A 16,726-nucleotide genomic window follows, 5' to 3' on the forward strand; every position below is an offset into this window, starting at 1 on the left:
TATAATCTCACCAAACTAAAAAAACATATTTTAAACATATTTAAAAAAATACACCATATATATCCTATATCAATCAACTAGCTGGCCAATTAATGAACCATGAGAACATAGAAGCACTAGTGTAAAATACCTACTCTGACACGCTATATCTCCCATCATTGAACCACAAATCTCAATGCTACGACCATAACGGAGACATTGTTCTCCGCCATCAATATCAACATTCTTCCTTCTATCGGATCTGCTCTGCATACTGGATTTGACTTGAATCCGCTGCACTCTCAGCCTCCATGTAAAGTTGAAGTGCCTTCCTCTGCATCAGTTTAAGCGTGTTGACAAACCCATTATTCCTCGAAGGTGTTGATCTCTGCGTACATCCCAACATCTCAATAAAATCCGGTGTGACACCCATTATTTGAGGAGGGGAGCACCCTGAGAGCCCTTCAACTAAAAGAGCAGCCACGCCTCTTGCCAGCCCAGAGTCAGAATCCGCTTCATAATACACCTTCTTGTCATCCATGAATGCCCTTACCCACACCCGGGACGCACACCCTTCAACTTTGTTCTCCTTGATTTTAAATTCATTAACTAGGGCCTTCATATTTTTCCCATACTGCAAGACTTGCCTAAACTTTGAACGAGTTTCGGGTTCTTCCTTGAACAGTTTTACAATATTCTGGAGCTTCGGTGGAAGCTCTTGAACAGCCTGTACGCACACGATTCTGTGGCCAGGAGATACTGCTGGTGTTGATTGTTTTCTGAACATGGGTTTTCTCAGGGCCACAGAAAAGGAATTTTGTCGTTCACAGCTTAAGAGGCCAACTGACATTGGGACTGTGGAAAACACAGCAACAAAATGAGAAACCGCCATTGATTTCAAATCCTTCTACAAACAAACTGATATAAATATGCAACACTTCAGAAATTATGTACAGGTGAAGGCCCCTTCTTCAATCACAGAAATCTCTCGTTGTTATACATTCTATTTATAAAATCATAAAGTCGGTATACTCTGCTATTAAAATCCCTTACATCTTACTTAATTTATAATTATCTTCTTCCCTTCTCTTGACTTTCGTGTAATATGATTGTTACGGTAATATGATTTAAAATCATTTAAATTTTGATTTAAAATCATTTAATTTTGATTTAAAATCATTTAAATTTTGATGTTTGGTAGGTAATATGATTGTTACGATAATTGTTAAGTTTAATAGTTATAAATTTAAGTAGTCAAAATTACTTAGTTATAAAAATCAATCAAGTATTACTTGATATCGTTATCATTATAATTAGATTAGATATTTGAAATTTTTTATAAGTATTTTAAAATAATAATTTTTTTTTATAGAAAAACACTTTAACAAAATATCCTATCACTATCCAATTGTAAACACTATCTAACCGTAAACCTAAAACAACTTTTTACGTTATTTTCAATTTTAAAAAATAATAATTTGATAACGAAGAATATTTTACCATCTACTAAAAATATAGAGCTCGACGATAAGCGCCGACGATAAGTGCATGCGATATTATATACGTAAGGAAAATAGAAATTTAAAAGATTAAAATAAAGAATTCGAGGAAAACATTATAATAAGAAATTTGAGGATCATGCAATATTTGATAAAGGCATTAAAATAGAGAAATTGAGGATCACACCATATTTGACAAAGGCAATAAAATAGCGAATTTGAGGAACATACCCAAAATATTCCTTCTAATCATCTTAAATGGCCTTAATATAAGGCTGTTTAAGAAATAAGCGCCATAAATCTCAGACAACTTGAGGATCATGCAATTTTTGACATAGTGATTAAAATAGAGAATCTGAGAATCATATCCAAAATATTCGTTGTAATAATCTGAACATGTCTTTAATGTAAGACTGTTTTAGAACAAATAAACGTCATAAATTTTAAAATATTTGACTAGTAACAAACAACGATTATATATATTCCAATGGTTAGACTGTTTCTGAGCTCGCGGAGAGTATATGCCAGTATAGATCTGAATGATGCTTTCATTTTATCTTTATAAATTTTGATAAAAAGGTTTATTTATTTTTTATAATTTCATTAATTTAAAATATTCATATCAAAAATATGAATTTTAATTAGTGACATTCCTATCGTACATGCAGATGATCCTTGCATAATCTTATATGAGAACGATTCCACATAACACATGTTTGCACGACAAACAAATTCAAATGATTTAAGGAAAATGTACCAAATAATTAATAAATGAAAATCTAATTTTATATGACAATATATTTTATTATAAATTAATAAAAATAATAGATATTAATATTAATAAAAATTGAAAAGGATATTTTTACATAGATTTATATTTAATTTTAATTTTAATAAACAGTTCACAGGGATTTGGATTGATGGTGAATGGGTGCATTGTTAAGGCACTCTTTACCATGATGGTGAATGGGTGCATTGTTAAGGCACTCTTTACCATAGGTTACTGGTTCAAATCCCTTGTGGGTGCTTACCTACCAAAAAAAAATTAATAAGTAAACCAATTAGGGGAAGGCCAACACCACTACTCCATTTGGCATGTCTCATTTGGAAAATATGTTGCAGGACATGACACGATATCAATGGCAAGAAGGAGAAGGAGAAGACATGGCACGATATCAATGACAAGAAGGAGAAGGAGAAGGCAGGTTGCAGATGGAATGAACCGTTAGTGCACTCATGCAATGGCAAGAAGGGAAATAATGGTTGTTGGCATGATAAATTTCGAGCAAGGGAATGTGGCAATGTTCTTGGTAAGTTTGCACGAAGTAGGAAAGTTATGGTGAAACCTACCTCCCCCTACTAGTGGTTAGAGTGAGCTTAGAGAAGCTTGGAGGAGACCTGCAAGGCAATGCCACTTCTGACCCCATCACTTTGGCTTCTGCATGATTCTAGTACTTTGGTTCCATTATCATGGTCGTTCGACTCACTTCCCTATCAGGTTTCATGGGTAAGGGGACAATCATTTCTTCCAATTGCCAAGAAAAGAAATAATTGGAGGGTAAATTTGCTTTGTTTCTAGTCCCTGGTTTCAGCATTTTTCTTTTTTCACTATAGTTTGTTAGTGGCCATAGAGTGCAAGGAAGGTGATGGGCTTCCCAATTAGGTAAAACATAATGCCAATATAACCTTTTCTGGGCACATAAATGTTGTATTAGACTTTCTCTTCTTCACTTTATAACGTTTTCTTAGCTTAAATACGCTTTTAGGAAGGTTAAAGAGATTTGTCATGCTTTATGTGCCTAATTTCTTTATGATGCAAGATATTGAGAGGATCTAACATACATCAAGAGGATATCTAATAATAAAAAAATATGGGACCTATCCATTGCTACAAGAAGATCAAACTTGGCTTGCTTGGAATAATAAATACCCCCCCTTGTAGCTGTGAGGTCACTGAGCGAGGATGATCTTGGTTTTTAGGATTTTTGGAGGGAAAGAAGTCTTCCTTTCAAGAAGGATGTGGATTTCCTCACTAATATTGTATAAATAGAGGGCTCGAGTAGCCCATTAGGCAACTAGAACATAATTGAAGTTAATGGAAGCATTAACACTAGAAACCTTTAGGAGTTTCAATTTTGCAATTTTTTATATACGAGCAATTTTTAAGTTAATGAAAGACATCTTTAGTTCTTAGAATGTTTTCCTTCAGGGATCTAAGCTTCCTTGGGTTAGGGCCCATCCTAGGTGCCCAATACCCCTTCTATATTATTATGTTTTATGCACTTGTCAATTTCTACAAATTAGTTCTGAAGTATTGTTTTTAAGTAACGTTAGTTAGCTTCCTTACAATTTCTTCTTGCATATCACTTTGAGCACTATATGGCAGCTTTATTAGTGATTATCTTGTTCAGTTAACATCTCCTTTCATGCATTTTAAGTCACTTTAGTTGGTTATATGTATTTGTTGTCTATCATTATTGCTTGATGGGACTATACAATCCCTTGTTTTTGAGGAGCTAGAGGAGACTCTACAGCCATCCATTTTCTGAATAAATCCTTCTACCATTAAGATGATGACATGAATATGAATACTTTATAACTCTATAGCCTTCATCATCAACACTGTGCTTTCAAACCACTACCTTAGCACATTTCACTACTCACTAAACTCTCTCGTGTAGCAAAATAAGGACTCTTGTAGCAGTTTGCATTTTTCTTGTGAAACTCATCCCAAATTGCATCCAACTCTTGTTTCACCTTCCTTAATATGTTATAACATCCCTAAGAACCTTGGAGATGGAATTTAGAAGCAAAGATACCAAGTAGATTTCCTTGACCTAGTTTTCTATAGAAATTGTTTTCCTCTAGAATTAGGGTTTGTTGTTTACATGCTTTATTTCAATTGTGAGTTCACTTTCATTGCAAAGTAGAATATGCATGATTTTATTATCATAGTTAATATGGTTTTCCTCCTTTTCTTCAATTAGCATAACTTTGATTATTGCCTTCCATTTCATACAATTCTCATCTTTTTATGTAGCATAAAGTAATTTAGTATGGTCTCTAAGTAATGAGATATCCTCTCATTGTTTTCACCCTACCAATGTCAAAAAAATAAAAGGGTTAGTACATATGAACACATAGTGATGGCCCCTCTTAAGTTTGTATGAACCTCGAGTTGACAATTAAAGTTAAGACCCTTAGGGGTTGTAGCATTATCACAGCAAAATTAAGGGTCATCCCTTTTTGGCATTGTTATCATGGAGGTGTCAAATTAGGTACTATCTTATTCTCTAGTTGATATACTCTTTCTTTCATTTCACTTGTTGCAGAAACAACACAATTTTCATTAGGAATTCTTCACTTTCAGAAATAGAAAAATTGCATTGCATTTTCACTCAAAAAAATAAATCTTAAAGACAATTTTTTTTTTTTTTTAAATGCCTTGAAGAGTTAGGAATAAATCGAGAAATTTATTATCAAAAACCCCCACTTCCATAAGCAGTCAATCTATTTTTTTACTGAGGGCTTCCTACCCTATCCCCAAGGGATATTGAGGCCTTTTTAGGTGAGAATGTGAGGATCTCTGAGGAGCTTGCCGAAGGAGAAAAACCTTCACAACCCATTAACATCATGAATGAAAATAAGCAACCTGAAGAATTCATATTTCCTATTAGAGAAATGGATGGAGAAGCCAAGATAAAAACCATTAGCCCATCTAACCTTACACACTTCCATGGGTTGACTACTAAATATCCTAACACTTTATGCTTGATTTTGTTATAGTTTGAAGAACTTATGACTACATAATTGATGAGAAGAAGCTCAAATTGTTCCTTTCCACTATTAATAATGTGTCCACTTATTTTTTAATGAGCATAGAATGGGATTACATCAATTCATGAGAGAAGATGTAGCAAGATTTCAACACTAAGTACTGAGATTATTGCAGAGGAGGAGACATTAGAGACGAGATATTCAAAATGACTCAAGGATTAGATGAGTCTCTTGATGATGTTGAGGAAAGGTTTCAGTTGAGTTACAGAAGAGCACGCAATTTCACTCTAGATCCATACTTCTTGAATTTAGTTCTACTATGAGGAGTCATAGAAGAAATTATGGAAATACTCAACCTTCTATCCAATTGAGACATATATCAACTCTGTTATGATGATATCAAAGAGATAATCAAAAATCATTCTAGAACTGATAGAGAAAGAGGTTGAGCAAACAAAGGCTTTGTAAGTCCCTCTTCCTCCTCCACAATTATCAAGAATGAGATAAGACGTATGTTATAGGACCTAAACCCCAAAGTATTACGCACCTTTTCTATGTAGATGGATATACTATAGATCAAGAGGAAATAAGAAGAAGCAAAAAGGGCATTAGCTATAGATTTCCCTAAATGCACTAAAAGACATCCTAGGAATGATTGTCCTTTAGATGTCATAGAAATATGTTTAGTATGTGAAAAAAATCACTCTACTGACAGATGTCCATATTTCTCAAGTTTGTAAATTGTATACCAAGGAGCAAAAGGGAGTATGGAGCAACTTTGATTTTTTAATCAAAATACTCCATAAGCCACCAAGAAATTTCAACAAGGTATGAGCTATCCCTCTCCTTTCAATACAAATTAAAATGCACACTTTCAATTTGGTGTCCTAACATTCCACCCTAGTCTATGCCTACCCCATGGCCTTATCCTCCCCAAAAGGTTATTCCTCCTTTTCATCCATATCCATACCAACCTCCTTAATGGGTTAATTCATCTTTGGTATGGAGACCTCATGTAGCCCAACCACCTACCCAGACACCTCCTCCTCAACCACGAGAACTCTAAAATAATCCTCTAGAAAAACATCAGATTCCTACCCAACTAAACTCAAATCCCAATAATAATCAATCTCAGCTAGCCTACAGTGGAAAAACAACCTATCCAACTTATGTTTTAGAGATTCAAGAGATCAATATTAGGTTTAGGAAGGTCCTTCTATATGGTCACTCACCTTCTCCAATAGAATGTAGAGGAAGAGAAGGATGATCCCACACCTCAAGTCACCCAAACTAAGCCTCCCTATCTTGAAACCTTGACCACTCACAAAGAACACACCCCAAAAGAAGTTGAACTTCTAGGAGAATTGAAATTTCAATGTGTCAAGGTCTCTCTCTTTCAAGACATCAAGGATGTTACTATCTATAATAATTTCATCAAAGAGGAATGTCTTAGAAGGTCAGGAATGAGAAAAGAGATGTCCCTACTATTAATGTCAATCTTATGCCTCAGAGATTCATCATCCCAAAGTACTTAGATCTTGGGAGCTCAATAGTAGATGTTCACATCAATGATATTCTAGTTCCCAACACACTCATTAACTTGGGAGCTGCAATAAATGTCATGATTAAGGAGGCTATGCTCAAACTTAACCTCTAGGGATCCCTAGGGAATAACATCACAGTTCTAGAACTTGTTGATAGATCTATAGTAGCACCTAAAGGCATCCTTGAAGATGATATCGTCTTCATTCATTCTTATGAGTATTCCATAGATATGTTTGTCCTTCAACCCAAGACCAAGTTTAATGGATGCCGTCTTATCTTAGGAAGACCTTGGTTAGCCACTGTTGATGTTTACATTAGTTGTAGGGATCGAAATATGACTATCACTAATGGGAAATCTATAAAAATGCTTCCATTATGTCCACCTACTCAACCCCTCATTGAACATGATTTTTCTATTTGGGTAGAAGAAGAATGTAACACCATCCTCCCATAGCTACCCAAGTAATCAACCAACTGGGGTAAACATGTGACAGTAATTTACTATTATCTTATTTGACTCCCTATGTGTCAGTTAAGAAAGTGGGATCAATGGAAATACACCATACAAACCTTCCACATTAGCAACAAAATTCCCTGGAGCCATCCATACTGCTCTAGTAACCAACCCCTACGTCCTGTTGATCTTTTAGACCATTAAACCCATGAACACTCCCTGGATATGGAGAAGCATGCGTCTAGGAGGCTCCATATGCTGAGTCATGGATTTGTGCAACTTTTTCAAGCCCAGAGTCAAGGTCATTGTCTAGAACATAATGAAAGGTTCATAAATGAATTATCACAATGGAACAATGATACATGTACAAAAACATGACAAATAATAGACTAGACCCCTACTAGCCATGACGAGCATTTCGTCAAACATGTCATAAATACGAAATTTATAGGTCTTAACAGTAGAACTGAGCATATGGGTCTCATACTTATCTGAGAATCACTAAGAAGCATTGATGCCTCAACTATTAGTTGCAATTTCATCTATTTGGCCATAGACACATTCTTCATTGATTTACAAGTTGAAACACGATGAGAGCCATATATCCATTACCATAATAAATGTTCATAACCAACATCATAACCACAAAAATACCAAGGAAACAAGATCCATATAATGCACATATAAAATAGTAAAATAATCATGAAATAACAAGGATAAATAAACTCATATTAATTATTAAAAGGCCAACTAGGTTTAGTACTTCTGTGAACCACCCGATCGTAGACATGGTACAACCAAATATCTCTTCATCTTGTCACCCCCATGCCATATTCCAAGCGTGAATGTGGGATCTCATAAAACACATCAATCAAAACCATCCAAGGCTTCCAAATGCCAAATCACCTCAACCCATCAAACAATGATTCCACCTCATGGTTTGACATCAGAAACCATCACCATATTGGTCTCTACCCAAGCCTTCCAGGGCTCCAGAGCGTTTATTCTAATAGAGGCTCCAGGACTAGTTACTCAACCCAACGCTTTCTCCATGCTTTTAGAGTGTTTATCCAATAAGGGCTTTTAGGACTAGTAACTAAACCCACCAGGGGATTTTAGAGCAATTTTCCAATCAAGGCTTCCAAGAACAGTAACTCAACCCAAGTTGTTACAGGGTTTCCAAAGTGTTTGTCCAACCAAGGCTTCCAGGAACTAGTAACTCAACCCAAGCTAAACGAAACATGAGAACAACCAGAAAAAACAAATAAATGAATCCACAAAACCATGGCTATCCAATAAATGGCAAGGATAGGAAAATCCACTGTCAATCTAGGAAATCCTGTGTGCCAATGACAACTAGTGACCAATAAACCACATGCATATGCCATGCATGCCAAAACTATTGAGGAAAACATACATGAAACTTGGTACCTATAAGAAAACGCGTTGTAGCTACCAATCTTGATGTCCTCTTGTGCTTTCCTGCTCTCCCTTTGTTTTCTTGCTCCAAAACTCCAAGTATGGCACACTCTCCAAGGGTTATCTAAGAAAACTCTAAGTGTCCAAGAGTATGATAGTGACAAAATAGAGAGAGAGCTCCAAAACTGAATTGACAAAAGTATGTGAATTGATCCTCAGAAGCCTTTTTATTAATGAGGCCTCTATTTTCTTCATTTTCCTTTATTTTCTAGGTCACTTCCATTTCTGGATCCACCTAGATCATCTACTGAATTTGGAAAATCATTTTCTGTATTGAAGCCTACACGCATTCACTTCCTCCAAGTGAACCACGTTTCACAATATTTCAGACTAGGTTCTCAATTCACTCAACATGAGAAACCCAACAACTCTAGCTTTTTTCACATAAAATATGAATCATAAATCTGACCTAGAGGGGGGGAATTCTTCACTTCTTCACACACCAAAACACTACTCCCAAACACACCTCAAGCTACCAATTTTCTGCCACAAACTACACACAAATTTTGAATCTTCTTCTCAAATCTATCTTTGAATTCTTCACACAATTTTTTGATATATCTCTACATAAACTATGTGACCAACTGTTGCATACTCTACTCACTCATAATACTTTCACAATGGCATACTCACTCACTCTCTAGGAAACCAACAAAATAGACTTAACGACTTCCTCTATTTTTCATTTTTCTGTGTTGAGTCATTTAGTAAATGTTAGAGGTTATGGAACACTCAACAATCATTTTCACATGCTTCAAATTTGGTTGAGATAGACTTCTTTACCAAATCAACCATTACGTCTACTATCCCTTTGATAACTTCAACCTTGATCAGCTACTAGAGGGCCCACGGACATTTTCGACCATATGTAGAAATTTTTTTATCAATAGCATTGCCACAACACAAAAATTAGTTGACCAGTGCGAGGAATGTAGAGAAAAACTCAGTCACTCACATAACACAACCTCCATGTGACTATCGTTCACTCACATATTCTTGGCTACATGTGACTAGAGATTTTCAGTTGCTCCCATGACTTAATATGCATGTGATTGGGGCTAACAATGGTCAAAGAGAAGCCAACTATGCTCAAAAAATTACCAAATTGTTCTAGAGCTTGCTAAGCCTCTATAGGACCTCTCGAGGTCTCTAGAAACCTTTGCAACACTTCACCAAATCAATACCACGTCACCGCTATCATTACAAGTCAAACTAGGTTGATTAGGATGCCAACCAATAACCATACTAAACATCTAAGCCATAAAACATCTCTAAAAAATATTTGCAATCAGTCTACATCTCCAAAACTTGTCAGATATCCTTCAACACCTACACAACCATATCAAGCATCCACAGACATATGTAGATCCTTTCCAAGCCTAAGGTATAACATCATCAACCATAGGAGACCTAATCTGGGACATGGATACCATAGAGACCTAATAGAGAAGGCTCCTCATTTCTAACTCTTATAGAAACCACTAATGATTCTATGCAGAAATATGATTAAGGAGATTATCATCATTTCCAAGTTATTCTAAGTTGGTATACATGCCAAGGACCATCCATCACACTCCAAGATAGTCTAGGCTAGCATACATGTCAAGGATCATCTACACCTCAATTATACACAAGCCACTTTCAACCACCTATACACATGCATATCAAACACACTTGCAACCTAAGAAACTAGGTTGACATGAATGCCAACCAATTAACACATTTGCAAAATTGCAACACACATCAATGTAAACAATCTCCCCCTTTGGCATTGATGTCAACCCCTGCTGAATCAATCATCTGATCAAACATCCTCACATTCTCCCGCTTTGAAAAAAATGGCAAAGGGCTAAACACGTTAAGGATGAATGGTATATACTCCTCTACATGCAAGGGGCTCGATCAACAAAAACATAAACTCCATTCAAATTCATATGCAGGTGTTGAACAATGGAGTACAAGATTGAAATACAACAACACTTGCCCTCATAACTGAAAAATAGGTGCAGTAAGCTCCCCTAGACATAATCTATGTCAAAACAAAAACACACTAGTGAAATATATACATCTCTATTAGGAGAAAAAATAAACTCTCTCACTTAGCAGCAACAAAAACTGAAACACATGCTTTCTCCATGAGACAACAACAACATAATCCATGACATAATAGTAGTAGTAGATCAAATCACAAACACATAGCAGCAACAACATAGAATGACCAACTAGAAGTAACAACTCTAATCAAGTCAATAGAAACAACAACATATATCCATGCACTCTGAACCAACAATAGCAAATAAATCATCTCCATAATGTACGCTCCAACAATAGAAACCTCACTAGAAATGCCTATCTAGAAGCAGCATCTCTCTGAAGTAGACATGGTCGCGGCAACTACATGAGGATAGGTCACAACAATATGACTAACCATATTCCACTAAATGCAAACTTCTCCATGGCTGAACATGTTATAGTGTTTTATTCTCAAAGGTGTATGGAAAGAAATCACTTAAGACTGTGGATGAAAAACACTCAACAATATAAATGGTTGTTAAGCATTGTAGATCTATAGCAAATGATAGAAACAAAACCTGCAAAGATTGGATCTATGAAACAATCATAGTTAAGAAACAATGCGCATAGCTTCAATAATCCAATGGAAATCACATATACAAAGAATAGATTTTATTAAATAACAATTGTGAAGGGAGCAAATAAATGTTACCAGTCCCCCTCTAAGGGACGGGTTCTTGTTTATCCTCAACCGTCTTAACCTTTTTGGTAGAGTCCCTCCCCTCTATAATGCATAAATCTAACAAATGAAATGTTTGAGCTCAATGGGAACTCAAATGGAAAAGAAAAATGGTATGCAACAGTGATAATAATCAAAGTTACAGTAGCAAGTGCAACAACGAAAATAATTGAAAGTGAATAATGAATGGAAAACCCTTCTATTTATAACAAAATATTGAGTTATCCTCAAATAATGAACAATAACAAAATATTATTAACCCCATTATAGAAATAACCGCTTGGAATATTTTATTATATTTGGTTAGGAGGCAAAATGTATTTAAACTTTTATTTAGAAATAATAAATAAACAAATGATTTATTTATCATCTCAAAAAGTATGGTTAAGGAATAATAAACAAGTAATGATTTATTTAATTATTCCTGAGGGATTTACTCAAACTTGAGAAGGAATAATAATTAATTAGTGATTAATTAATTATTCCTAGAGAAAAATAAGATAATTAATAATGTATCTTTTTATTTTTCATAACTGGGTCAAATATGACAAGGAATATTAACTAATCAATGGTTTAATTAATTATTACTAGAAGGAAATTAAATAAATAGTGATTTAATTAATTATTCTTCATGGGTTTAATTAAAAATTACCCAGCAAATGTGGTTCACTAAGTAATTTCTCACAGTGAAAGTAGTTTTACTATGGTAAAATTGGCCTTACATGGTGTACATCAACCCATCTAGTAAATTAGGCTAGATGATCAATTTTTTGGTGATAACAGATTAACCCCCAATGTACGAGTGTTAGGAGAAAAAATGTATGGCCGAAGTACGTTGTAAAGACACAATCACTAGACAACAAAGTGGAGAGAGAGAGAGAGAGAGAGAGAGAGAGAGAGAGAGAGAGAGAGAGCAATAGAGCTGAAGTGAAAGAGGATATGGACATAGGGGGTGGGACTAATGCAAGTCTCCTTCTATGTTGTGGTACTAGATCTCAGTGAGGTGGGGGAGGCATACCTATAACCCCCGAGTTAACTTAGTACAAAAATAATGATGCGCCAAGAAACACAAAACTCAACAATGAAGTACATGTTGAATGGTACATGACATGCTGGCATAACTAAGCCATGAAATAATACAATATTTCCCAAACACATAATTCACCTGGAAAAGCATGAGCCAACACTGGGTACACTAATATCTAAGTACATGAGATATAATGGCACTTCCCTCAAAAATGGGTGGGAGGGAGGGTAGAACAACCCAAGAATCCCTACTAAACAACGAAGGGCTCTACAAAACTAAATGGATGTTAAATTTGGACAACTAGGTCCAAACTCCATGTTCTGATGCTCAGATTAAGAGGCTAATATTTTTGTTGGATTCCTCTTTCTCAGAGGTGTAAAATCCATATAAAAATAGTCTTAATCCGATGAGCAGAACTTATATTTTGAATTTATTATTCTTAATAAATTATATGTGCAAAGGTGAGCCAGTTTTGTAATGTAGGCTCACATGCCCAACAGATGTGTCACACACTCTCATTGATGGATATATATATATAGGAAAAGTTGGAGAGAATTTGATCACAACACAACTCACATCTTCCTCTCTCATCCTAAAAAGTACGAGCTACCTGGAGGACGAATTTCAGCCACACGTGGGAAGGACGAAGAGGATTTTTCTACTGCTAGGGTTTCTGCTGCTAGGGTTTCACAGAAGTTTGACCAGCATTGACTTTGGTCAACGCTTGGTCCAAACAAGCTGAAAACTTGTGGGAGGTTTGATTTTTGAAGGCCATACTACCTGGCACAAAAATCGAGGTCAAAGGGTTGACCGTTTTGCTGCTGCGTTGACTTTTAGCTTGCTGCCCCTGTGTTGACTTTTCAGGACAGCGTTGAATTTTGTAGAACTGACTTGGGTTGACTCATCTACTGGTTGGAGGGTTGTTGTGACACATGCTGGGCTGGCTGACCAAAGGAGACTTTGCTGGTTGAAGCATCCTGTTGACCGCCGAAACAAACACATACATTTTTCTTGTTTCTGATTTGTCTTCTGTAAGATCTGCTTATATGTTCTATCTGCATTTTTCTTATCTACTTGGATGGTTGCTGTGAGAAAAGTGAAATTGCTCTTAGCATAGAACATCTACAAAACGTTACATGGTATCAGAGCTGAGGTGAAGACAAACTCTATCTATAGCAATCATCATCGAAGGAAATGGATTCATCTAAGCTTGAATTCAGGGAGAATGACAAGCTGACTGGAAGTGATGACTTCCATGCCTGGAAGATGTTATTAGATCTCAAATTAGAAGATCATTATCTCCTAGATCATGTGACAGGGAAGATTCAAGAACCTCCATCAAATGCCTCTGCTGCTGTTAAACACAAGTATAAGAAGGGAGAAATCAAAGCAAAACTGTTGATCAGGGAATCCATAAATAAGAGTCTGGTTGCCTACATATCTGAACTAGGCACATCCAAGGAGATGTATGACAAACTGATACTTATGTTCCGAGTAAAAAATGTGAACCAAGTGCTATTCCTCAAGAACAAGTTGAAGAATATGAAGAAGGGCCGAGACGAGTCTATTCAAACTTTCTTTATGAAGTTGACCGAAACCAGGAACAATCTGCTAGCTATTGGGGAGACAATAGCTGATCGTGAGATGGTTCTCACCACACTTGGAGGACTTCCATATGAATGGCAAGTATTCACAACTACCATTCTCAACAATAATACCATCCCTAACTTTGATGAGCTTCTGTCTAGATGTATGCAAGAAGAAACAATGATGAAGGAATTTGATAATGAAAGAAATGCTGCCTATGTTGCTCATTCCCGAAAGAAGAACTCTGGTGGTTCCAAGGACAAAGGAAGGACTCAGACTCAAAAGAAGAAGGGTAAATTTTTCACCTGCCATAGGACTGGACACTATGCTAGAGAATGCCCCTTCTAGAAGAATTCTCTCGATAGTGACGACAACAACAACAACCGAAGGAATGGGAATCAAAGAAATGACAAATCCAAAGGAAAGAGGAAGGCTCACTTTGAAGGAAACCATCCACCTTCTAAAAGGACCAGAAATACAAGGTATGAGGAGTCTAATGTTGTTGATAAAAGAAATGAGTATATTCTAATATCTGCTCTCTCAGCTGCATCTCCGCCCGACACTATGGATGTCTGGCTAATCGATAGTGGTGCCTCAAGACACATCACCGGATTCAAGGAAGCACTTTCTGACATGGTTGAAAGGGATACTAATCTAGAAATTATCCTTGGGGATAATGCCACTTATCCTGTGAAAGGGACCGGGACTGTGACCCTCCACTTGTCTCAAGGACAAGTCCTCCATCTACAAGATGTACTCTATGTACCCAAATTGAAGAAGAACCTTGTGTCTGTATCTGCCATGGAAGACAAAGGATTCAATGTAACTTTCTCTGATGGAAAGGTACTCATGTGGAAGAAGAGCTTCGAGGAAGCTATCTCAATTGGTTTTAGAGTTGGTACACTCTACCAGGTTGGAGGGAGTCCGTTGGGAGCTATGACTTGTGATACTAGCCGTCAAGCCGAACTATGGCACCGAAGATTTGGACACCTTCATTACAAGGCTCTTCCCGAAGCAAGGAAGGTGGTGACAGGGATGCCTGATTTTGGAAATAATCATAAAGGTGTATGTAAGGGCTGTGCTGAAGGAAAACATACAAGGGGACCTTTCCCCTCAAGTGTCACAAAGACATCTGAGATATTGCAACTGGTCCATTCTGATCTTTCCGGTATGTTGCCTGTAACATCCCTGGGGGGATGTTCTTACTATATGACATTTACTGATGACTTCTCTCGCAAAACCTGGATATACTTCTTGAAGAAGAAGGATGAGGCTTTCATGTGGTTCCGTACCTTCAAAGCCTTGGTGGAAAATATGACCGGAAAGAAGATCAAGATTTTGAGGACTGACAATGGCACTGAATATGAGTCAAAAGAGTTCAAAGACTTTTGCAGAGAAGCTGGCATTAAGAGGGAGACTACCACTGCATATACTCTTGAGCAGAATGGTGTTGCTGAATGCAAGAATAGGACTATTGTGGAAGGTGCCCATGCCATGCTATGTGACCAGGGTCTTCCAAAGTTTATGTGGGGAGAAGCTGCAAATACTGCTGTGTACATTCAAAACCGATGCCCTCATTCCGCTTTGGACTCCAAAACTCCCGAAGGGGTTTTCTCTGGTAAGAAACCTGATGTCTCACATTTTAGAATTTTTGGATGTCCTGTCTATTTTCATGTGCCGAAAGAAAAGAGAAGTAAGTTGGATGCTACTTGGAAGAAAGGAATATTTGTGGGCTACAGTGAGACTTCTAAGGCATATAGAGTCTATGTACCTGGTCAAAGGGAAGTAGAGATAAGACATGATGTCACTTTTGACGAAGATGCTTCCCTGAAGAAAGTAGTAGATCTTCCTAGATCTGAAGAAAACCATGAAGAAAGACCTGGAAATCTGGAAGAACCCCAGGATGAGACTATGCCTGATGTTGAAGGGCCAATGGACCCTATTGATCCTTCCCCTTCTCTAGGAAAGAGGCCATCATGGCTCAGGGACACCCTCAAAGATGCTGAGGGTCATGCTGCCCCAAGGGGAACATTCCGAGAAAGCAAGAAGCCGTGTAGATACCAAGGGTATCTAGCTGCCATGAGTACTATTATACAATCTGAACCTGGATCTTTTGAAGAAGCCATCAAGCATCAAGTCTGGAAGGATGCTATGCATGAAGAATATGAGGCTATTATGAAGAATGATGTCTGGGATGTGGTCCCGAGACCGAAGGACAAATCTGTTGTCACCGCTAAATGGCTCTACAAGATTAAACATGGATCTGATGGGAGTGCTGAAAAGTTTAAGGCAAGATTTGTTGCCCGTGGCTTCTCTCAAAAGGAAGGAATTGACTATGACGATATATTTGCACCTGTGGCTCGATATACCACCATCCGATCCATCATAGCCCTTGCTGCTACGCAAGGATGGAGTCTTCATCAGATGGATGTCAAGACCGCTTTTCTGCATGGTGCAATAAAGGAAGAGGTGTATGTAGAACAACCTCTGGGATTTGAAGTTCAAGATCGAGACACTTATGTCTGCAGGTTGAAGAAAGCCCTCTATGGGTTAAAGCAAGCACCCAGAGCTTGGTATGAGAGGATGGATAGTTACTTGATGAAGTTGGGCTTCACTCGAAGCAATGC

The 16,726-nt window shown here is 37.0% G+C and overlaps 1 protein-coding gene across 1 annotated transcript in view; it reads right to left on the reverse strand.

Moving 5' to 3' along the window:
• Positions 1-232: 232 nt before the first annotated feature.
• LOC149253618 (sufE-like protein 1, chloroplastic/mitochondrial) overlaps positions 233-16,726 on the reverse strand; it is an 80,365-nt gene continuing 63,871 nt past the window's right edge. The window contains exon 2 of the mRNA XM_089454547.1: positions 233-886. Coding sequence (XP_089310673.1) covers positions 233-886 — 654 coding nt within the window. The remainder of the gene's footprint in view (positions 887-16,726) is intronic.

The sequence above is a fragment of the Pinus tabuliformis genome, chromosome 7, assembly GCF_031772625.1.
Source record: "Pinus tabuliformis cultivar Carrire ecotype Pingquan chromosome 7, CPIR1, whole genome shotgun sequence".
NCBI lineage: Eukaryota > Viridiplantae > Streptophyta > Pinopsida > Pinales > Pinaceae > Pinus > Pinus tabuliformis.